This window comes from Cibotium barometz, chromosome 5 (assembly GCF_041138505.1).
Source record: "Cibotium barometz isolate CiBa-2024 chromosome 5, ASM4113850v1, whole genome shotgun sequence".
Lineage (NCBI taxonomy): Eukaryota > Viridiplantae > Streptophyta > Polypodiopsida > Cyatheales > Cibotiaceae > Cibotium > Cibotium barometz.
Window position 1 is genome coordinate 13269541 of NC_141050.1, and position 9992 is coordinate 13279532.

The window sequence follows — 9992 nt, forward strand, 5'->3', positions numbered from 1 at the left end:
TTAACCTATCTGTGTGAGCAATGAAAAAATGGGGAAGTCAAGTACTTCATTTCGTAACGGCTAGTAGACTAGGAGCCAGGGGCCATTTTTGTATCACCTGGACAAAGCTTGAACATAGCTTCTTGTGTATAAGTCACATTAATCATACTATTTGACAACTTTTGGATTAAGCAATACACTCCCCATTTGAATGAAGCTTGGGATCTCTCTTCTTATTGTTTCTTGCTCTCTTTCTTGTTTGAATGCATGCATAGGAAGGAAGCTTGCGTGTATTAGTCTTGAGATTCAAAATCTTCAATCCGTAGTAGCACGATTGACATTAGGGTTTATTACATCTCTTTGCGCCATCTAAGATCTCTCTCTAGCTACCCCAGTAATTTGGAGATTCTTCATGTGACAACAAGGAGACAACATCTAAGAAAGGCTATCACAATGTCATCATGGGAGCTGCATCTATGGCCCTTTTCCCCAAGACACATGTAAGGCAAGGTAGGAGCTAAAATTGACTTAAAATTACTATTAAAGTCAAACTTCTTATTGACATAAGGAAAAATGGAGCAAACTCTATAGCCTACTGTAGAGAAATCCAATAACGCTAGAATATTTTGAAATTTCATTACTTTTCTTGTAAACACACTAACTAGGAGTATACTCATAACACTTATTCATATTAGAAAAAAGTATACTTTACCTAGAAAATCCACTGCATACTTGACACATGTAGAAAATATGCTTATAGGTGGTGTTAAGATATGATTAAATAAACATATGTGTGTATTTAAAGTATCTTCATGTGCTTTATACATAGAAGATAGGAAAGGTAGATTCAGATTGCTTGCAAGTGAGAAAAATGTTCGTAATGATTCAACACACATAGAAAAGATGATTGTAGAGCTCTTTTCCCTTTGCAAGCCAAGGAAGTACCTTTTTAATGACATTTTAGGTAGTTATATTTGAAGGCATTGCAAATAACATATGCGAGGTGAAGAGTCAAATGTTCTACCTCTTATCTAGGGGCCGTTCCATGAAGCAACTGCCACCACGACCACATGTGTATCGTAATAGGCAGAGGCTAATTTAGGATGCTAAGCATAAATGCAATAAGAATGTTACAAACCAATAGGATACCAAAGGTGTGATGAGTTGTTCATGGATCTGACTTGAGAGAATCAATAAAAGATTGGAGGTTGTTGAAGGAGGAACCACCATGTAGGGCTGCCTTCTTTGCTAACGAGCTCCATTGAAGAGCTCTCTCACGAAACTCCTTGTTGCTCATTAATGCTCTTACCTTAGTCTCAACTGTGCCCCTTGACACCAACCTTGCCTTGCTCACATCTTCTTCCTCTTGCAACCTCAACCCCACCTTCCACCCTTGTTCAATGGACTTGCAATCCATGGGTTGGTCTGAGAAGTATGGCCAACCTAGCATGGGCATCCCGGCTGTAATTCCCTCGAGTGTGGAATTCCAACCCCCATGTGTGAAGAACCCTCCCACTGCTTTGTGGCCAAGGACTTTGAGTTGTGGTGCCCAAGAGACAAAGTGTGAACGCGCCTTTACTCTTTCGAAGAAGTTTTCGCTAAAGTTAGGGGACTCCCCATAGATCAGGTTAGGTCTAATGACCCACAAGAAAGGGTAACCACTAGCCTCTAGGCCAAGAGCAATCTCCTCAATTTGTTGAGATGAGACTAGGGCAAGGCTCCCAAAGGCAACATAAAGGACAGAGTTGGGTTCAAACTTGTCCAACCATGTGAGGCAGCTCTCTTCTTCGGCCCAGAGGGTGGCCGTGTCATCACTTATGGGACCATTATTGTTGCCTTTATTGTGTTTGAGAAAGGAGGGTGGCAGGAGGGGGCCCACTGGAAGGACTGTGTGTAAATGCTCCTCTTTTGTAAGGGCCTCAAGTGTCTCATGCTCTAGCTCATCAAATGTGTTGATGAAGATCCAACGGGATTGGCTCAGGCGGTCAAAACCCCCAGTCACAAAACGGAACATGAAATCCGAAGGGTCATAGCACTGCACAAAGGTGTTCAAGTCTACTGCCTTGAGGAAACTGGCTCCAGGAATTTGGAGCTCTGCGGGAAAAAAAAAAAACAAGCAAAAATCAATCAAAACTTTAAGCATTTCGAGATATACAAAATAATCATAAGGTCCAGGAGCTTTTAAAAACCTTGGGGGGGCCTGTATCCGTCGGTCACCATGAGCAATGAAGCAAAGCTTGCTGCGGACTGTGTCCAGAAGTTGGCGTGGGGCACGCCCAGCTTCCTAGCAGCCTCCAGAGCAAAAATCATCCACGTGTCAGCGAGGACGCAAGAGACGGGGGGGTCATGCAGCAGGAGGCCGGCCAGCAAGCTCTCGAAGGGGGCGGCCATGGTGGAGAGCACGGATTCACACAGCGCGATGACGTCCGTTGTGCGGTCAAGGTGCGGAGGCAGGCCGTCCGGCAGCGCTACGAAGCGGATGTCCAGGCCGGACTTGTGCAGTTGTGAGGGCTGTTGGGAGTCCACAACGAGCTTGCTGTTGAAGTCTGTGTTGACGAAGGTAATGGTGACGCCGTGGGCGGCAAGGAGCTTGGAGAAGTGCATCATGGGGTTCACATGGCCGCGGGTGGGCAGGGGCACCACCACGACGTGGGGCTTCTTCTCCCCACCCATATAAGAAAGCTGAGGATGGTCGAAGCGCGCGGTGCCTTGCCCCCCTCCACGCCACACCCCACACACACACACACACACACACACACAGAAAGCTGAGGATGGAAGCGCGCGGTGCCTTGCCCGCTCCGCCACACATAAAACAAGCTAGGATTCCAGCGCGAGCGCGCACACGTCGTGAAAAAATGTGGTTGCGCATGCCTTGAAAAATGACCCTTTTGTCTTTCCCACGGTCTCCTCTCTCTCTCTCTCTCTCTCTCATAAAGCTAATCCCCAGTCATAAAATGGCCCCATTATAATTTTATATGTCATTGAGATCCGTTTTTTCAGTAAAGTCACTATGTATATTTTACATGTCATTGAGATCCGTTTTTTCAATAAAGTCACTATGTATATATTTTTTTTTTCCGAAGGTACAGGAAATTTTAGAAACACACACACCCAACTTCCGTGAGGTTGTCGGGATGAGGGCTGACGAACCCATCGTACATGCTTATAATCAACCCATCAAGGGTAAGTACCTAACGAGGCCCCCAAGACTTGAATACAAGACCTTGGGAGTAGAGACCAACACTCTACTAGATGAGCTAGCACTCGTTGGTATACTATGTATATTTTACATGTCATTGAGATCCGTTTTTTCAATAAAGTCACTATGTATATTTTACATGTCATTGAGATCTGTTTTTTCAATAAAGTCACTATGTATATTTTACATGTCATTGAGATCTGTTTTTTCAATACACTATATATGAAGTCACTATGTATATTTTACATACTATAAGGCAAATAAATTTTCCATGGGTAAATATTCATGACTCATTCCTCATAAGAGGCACAAATAAACTTATTAGTCCAACTACTAAACCTTGAAGGAGGCATTAAAAATATGCATCAATTTGGTTCAACATAAGGTAATTTTAAATTACATGATAGAACTTTATCTACACTTGGGGTTTTTTTTAATGTGAAAAGGACTCGGTTCAGTAAATGATGGCTTCTTACAATAGGTGAGCAATTTTTAGATACATCATACATTCTAAATACATGTTTTAAATATAACAAACTCCTCGCCAACCCCATCAAATAAAATATTTTTATCCAAACCACAAGTGTGGCCTATAATTGTTATTACAAACCATACCTAATGAAAAAAAAATTATAGATAGAGGGGATTGCATCAACTTGCATACTTATTAGGTCTCATTTTGGAAGTCTTGATACGAAGCCTTGAATGCTTTCATAAATTTCTAGCTTGTCAAGTATCACATATTATTTTCCATTCAAGAGATTATCGCCATGTTGTTTTCACTTCAAGACTTAATCACTCACTAAATAAAGTTTCATTTTTCGTTTTGTGGAGTAACCAACATTAAACTTGATAAAAATTTTCAATATAAGAAGCAATACCATAAAAAACAAGACACAAAAGACAGATAATTCACCCTTTATATGCTAGATGCAACATTTGCCTTGGCCTTGTTAATCTTGTAATATTAGACAAAGAAAATCTTATAAACTTGCTTTTTTTAAAACCATTTTTTATGTTAAAGAGTGAGTAAATTTAAACCTATTTTATTTAAAACTTTGTTTATGATAATTCAAAGCTACTGCAGAAATTGACGTTTTTAATATATTAAACCTATTTTATTTAAAACTTTGTTTATGATAATTCAAAGCTACTGCAGAAATTGACGTTTTTAATATATTAAAAAGGTATATTAAATTGATGTGCATATTTTTTGAATAAGTTCTTTGACAAATTTAAAGTAAGAAACTCTATATAATTGTTGGTTTATTTCTATGCTAATATTTCAAACAAGTCGAATGATGCCACATTGTACATGACACATTGTACATGACACTTGTACATGACACATTGTACATGACACTTGTACATGACACCTATTGTATGACACCTATTGTCAACAAATAGAACAATGCACATGACACCTCTTATCAAATGGAACAATGCACATGACACCTCTTATGCATGACACATTGTACATGACACTTGTACATGACACCTATTGTATGACACCTATTGTCAACAAATAGAACAATGCACATGACACCTCTTATCAAATGGAACAATGCACATGACACCTCTTATCAAATAGAACAATGCACATGACACCTCTTATCAAATGGCACATTGTACATGTCAACCTATTGCCAAAACGATCATTTTTGCAAACAATAATAACACTTAATCATCCACATATTGTAAAATAATATTTATCCTTTACATGACTTAGACCTTTAAACCTTGCAAATTTTCATGTTACCATATTTTTTACATTTTATGTCGCTTGTAAACTTATTCTTTTGTATTCTCTGTATAACAACTCTAACTTTGATGAAGAGTCCCAACTTTAAAACATCAATGATTTTGAAGTCACCATCAATGATGGTGATCTTGCATTTCTACATGTTAACATTATGTTGTCTCTATGCCTAATGACATATATGGTTGGAAATTTAAACTTCTTTCAAGATTGTTCATCTTTTTTGAAAAGAATCTTGAATCACTACTAATGGTCATCATGTGTTTTGCGGTTGGTGTTTTTTTCATACTCAAAAAAAAATGTGAGGATTGATATTGAAATAGCATACCATCACTTACCTATGTAGAGTGCTAGTCATAAAATCAAAGCTATTATTTTTCATGACTTATGAAGAGTATTTTGTTATAAATCTTAAATTATTTGGATGGTTTTGGAGATTATTTGTCTATTTTATCAGTGTGTGGTGCAAAATGAATGTTAACATACATAATTGATAGTTAAACTCATTATCATCTTTCTTGTTATACTTGAACAAGTACTTATCTATACCTCATAATTGGTAGCATCTGTGATCCAAGTGGCACCATCCCAATCCATGTCAACTTTCATGTTGGAAAAATGAAAGTCTTTGGGTTCCCATTGATGAATAGGGCATCGTGAACCTAAAATCGAGAGCATGACCATTGTAGATGTGATTTTGAATAGTTTTAATAATGTTAACTCCTGTCCAAATACATTACATTTTAAGAAATTTCACAAAAGTGCATGGCTTGATCTTGTTGGTTCCTCATAAAGTATTATTAATTATCTTTGTGTCTTACACTTTAAAGTTTGTGCTTACGGGTCTCTCATTCTGCACATAGGACTAATGATGTGGAGGAAGGCCCCTCCACACCTTTGAATTCCATAGGATTGATTTTAGACACGTTATGAAGGAGTGTTACCCATACTAGCCGAGGTAAGCAATGAGTACAATGATGTATCTTGCGGAAGTTACTTGTTACTCCCATAGAGCTTAGCTCCATGGCATGTATTTATATTTGGACACTCCAAGAGGCACATTTTATATTTTTGGTTGCTCCCTTCTCCACTTTAATCCTCTATCACACCGAGGTGCTTCACTCCATAGATGTGTCATGTCTCCCTGTCATGTCTCCCTCTTACTCTCTCATGCCCTCTCTCACCCACATGGAAGAAGCATGCATTTAGAGGAACAATGCACAATGTACTTGATCACAAGCTCTCTCTCTCTCTCTCTCTCTCTCTCTCTCTCTCTCTCTCTCTCTCTCTCTCTCTCTCTCTCTCTCTCTTGCCACCACACACACACACACACACAGATACATCAGGAGGGTTAATACTTGAGTGTTTTGGACTATAAGAGTCCTTAATACAATAGTGAAAGTCACTTATACACTTAGCCACGTGTTCACACTTTAGTCACATAAAACATAAAAAAGGAGGATGTAAGACTTTCTAAACATGTTCACATTTAAGTCACCTAAAAAGGAGAAGTTAAGAGTTAAGACTTTATAAACATGTTCACACTTTAGTCACGTAAAGAGAAGGACTTAAGACTTAAGACTTAAGACTTTCTAACCATGTTCACACTTTAGTCTCGTTATAGTAAGGACTTAAGACTTTCTAAACATATTCACACTTGTGTCACCTAAAACATAAAAAAGGAGGACTTAAGACTTCATACTTTATACATTAACTCATGGCCTAGTAAATGTTTTCCCTTACAACTCTTGGTCTAAAAAAGATAACAAAATTATTTACAATGTGTTAATCAAGATTTGGCTAACATATCCCCCTTTATGATAGAAGTTCAATACTTGGAAGCTTTTATGGGAGTTAGTTGGTTATGCTCCCACATCCCCTTTGACACACATCCTTCCACTTTTAGAAACTCTTCATGACTCATCTCCAGAAGTAGTAATAGCAAAGTTGTGAGATATCAAGAAGATAAATACCTTACTCTTTGAAAATAAGAGAAGAATTTTGGAAGCTTGGGGCCTTTTTTCATGTCAAATTTGAGGTTGCTAGCTTACTTATTTTCATAGTAATCCTCAGGTTGATTAATGAGAGACTAGTAATTTGAAGAATCTCATGGTTGCACTATGCCAAAATATGGCACTTCTCTTAATATATTGGCTGTTTCCTCAATCTAAGCCTTCAAAATGATGGTTTTGTCGAAAGATTGCTCAAATAATGGGAAGTTATAGATTACATGTGGATCTCTAACCTTCATTACTCTAAATTAATTTGAGGTACACATCTCCATGAGTGTGAAATTGGGCTTAATACTTTGTATCCTTGGCCTAATATATATATTTTTTAAAAATCAAGCCTTAGGAATTTCTTTCTCCACTTTGGCTAGACCCATAATTTCTTCATGAATGAGGTTCTTTATCCTCCAACCATGTGGGTCTCCTTTGGGTGCTACACCCTCTAGATATGCATGTATCAAGCACTATGGTTGTGACTATCGTGAATAAAGTAATATCATGTAAGTATTGGTTACCTTACACTATAGGGTGTACATAGATAGTGTACATAGATAGTGGTGTGACTAAGTAGTTCTTTTGGATATGGTTAAATGTTAATGGTAGTGTGTAGCTAATATTATGTTGCAAAAAAGAGAGTGTTAGTGTGGAAATATAAAGAGTTAATGAGGTTAGAGGTGACCTTGGAGAGCATGGATACTCTCTATAATCTTCATTACTTGTGTGAGCACTTGATCCATTGGCTCTTTGGACTACAAGGAAGGTCTAGCCTTGCCCCCTTTACGACTCATTATGGAGTCTCTTAATCTCCTTATCTTTACTTGTAATGACTTTTTGGGTGAGTTAATCTATTTGGCTACAGAATTTCATGTGTGCCTCTTCTTGCCTCTTCCACCTTTGTGGCTCCACATATGCCCTTCTTTGGAGCTTTTTCACCCTATGTGCATAGGTCCACATGCTCGTAAGTTCACTTTGTAGGAGCTTTATTGCCTTCTTATAATCCTCCAATTTTTGGGCGTGTTAGTCGTGGTCCTAAAAAAACTTCTTATAGTCCTCAAATTCTTGGGCTCTTTATTCATAGTCATAAAAAAACCTTACTTCTACTAGTTTTGGCTACCCTCTCTAGCTCCTTTATTTTTGCTTAATGGTGTACTACTTGGCCTTAATGAGGTATTCTTCATACTTTCTCCAATTGTGTTGGTAGACTTCATATTGTTAAGCCAATCGTAGTGTTAGCATGTGTGCATGGATCTTATACCTTTTGTGCATGGCCTCAAAGGTGTCCACCATTTTCTTGGCCATGGTGAAAGAGCACTCCATATTCTCTATCTATTGGCTTTGCAATAGATGTTGTGCTCAAAATCCTCTTAGCTATCATAAATTTCTTAGTAGTAAGCATAAGTAATAGCAAGCTCATTCATACCATCCATGACTTTAGGAGCTTCTCTTTTTACTTGACTCGTTATGCTCTGGTGGGTTTTTGCTTGGCATGTTGAACTAAAATGGTGTGAGGGTTGCCAAAATCTAGAAATTTAAATAAGCATCAAAGAGATCATGACATGTGTCCATAGGTTGCACCTCCTCTTGCTAAGTCTCCTCTTCTTTATTTATCTATGTAATGATAGGCACTGGGACTATATCTCCACTTGGGTCTCTCCACAATCAAAAGCCTTTGAACTCTTAGCCTTGAGATGAGCTCTGTTGTTTCTTTTTCCCATTTGGATGACCTCATTTATCATCTACATCACCTCCTCTCCTATGGCATGATCCTTTTTACTAGAGGCATCTCTCATCCGAAGGCATGGTGGATCACCTTAGAAGCCAAGGATTCACGATGTCATCTGGATGTCTACATAGAAATAGTCTGCCTAGTTGTAGATTTGGCCAAAATGAATGAAGTATACCATGTTAGCACTACATATCAATAATTTGCCTAGTTATAGATTTGGCCAATATGAATGATCTATACCATGTTAGCACTACATCGTTTGTACCTATCAACTGACTTCACATTAGTGATGATTAGTTGTAGATTTAGCCAATATGAATGATGTATACCATGCTAGCACTACATCGGTTGTACCTAACACCAACTGACTTCACATTAGTTGAAGTGCCCTAGTAGGTATCTCTTAGTAGTAGGTAACACTTGCTAATGGCTTATGGTATAGCTTAAGGTGTTTGTCATATTCAATCCCTTTTTGGTTTTTCCTTTGCGCAAAGTACTTGCTTGTCCTTTTTGCACTCAGCTTTGGCATCTTAAACTTCTCTTGGACCATTAGGAGATATTAGAGGGCATTGCACATAAAGTCCACATTTTGTTATTGGCAATGATAAAATGATCCTTCCTTGGTTCCAATTGTAGCAAGTACCATTGGCAATGATACGTCCTTGCTTTTTGGTATTAGGATTTTAGGAAGACACAAACAAGATGCACCTCATAATTTCCATTCTCCACCAGAGCATTTACACTAGATAACCAATTCTAATTTAAGTCATGGCTTTCTACACTTCTAGCCTTCAAAATATGTTGAAGCACTTGGTGCTATATGGGCCACCACATGTCTACATCCTTGTCCTAGTGTGGGTTCCCTTTAGCTCTTCCATGAGGTCATCACCCAACTAAAAGTCCAACTTCTCCTTATCTCTATTCCTTGACCACTTGGAGGGTGTAATGGCTAACATATCATCATCACTTGTCTACATCATGCTTGGAGTTAGAGTGTTGAGAAAGGTGATGCAAAAACAATGTGCAAAATTAAGGAAACAAGTGTAATCTCTTTATTATTATTAGTTTTTTATCATAATTAAAAGAGTGATTAGTGTGTTAAAAATGAGATTAGTGAAAAGTTTTTGTGAAAGTGCACTTAAGTGATTATGGGGATTAATGAAAAGTTTTGTAAAAGTGTAAATAAGTGAGTGTGGGAATTAACCTATGAAAAAGGTTAATGAAAAGTGAGAGTAGTGAAAAGTGTTTATGAAAGTGTATTTAAGTGTAACTGAGTGTGGGGATTAATCATGTGCAAAAAGATGATGGCTGTTGTGAAAA

General features: G+C 38.1%; 1 protein-coding gene across 1 annotated transcript; it reads right to left on the reverse strand.

The window, feature by feature from the left end:
* Positions 1-925: 925 nt before the first annotated feature.
* Positions 926-2792, reverse strand: LOC147638081 (UDP-glycosyltransferase 85A1-like). Its single transcript, XM_086797964.1, has 2 exons — positions 2169-2792; positions 926-2073 (listed from the first exon to the last, which is right to left on the reverse strand). Exons 1-2 carry the CDS (start codon positions 2650-2652, stop codon positions 1148-1150), a joined length of 1410 nt encoding a protein of 469 aa, XP_086654090.1. The 5' UTR covers positions 2653-2792; the 3' UTR covers positions 926-1147.
* Positions 2793-9992: the final 7200 nt, after the last annotated feature.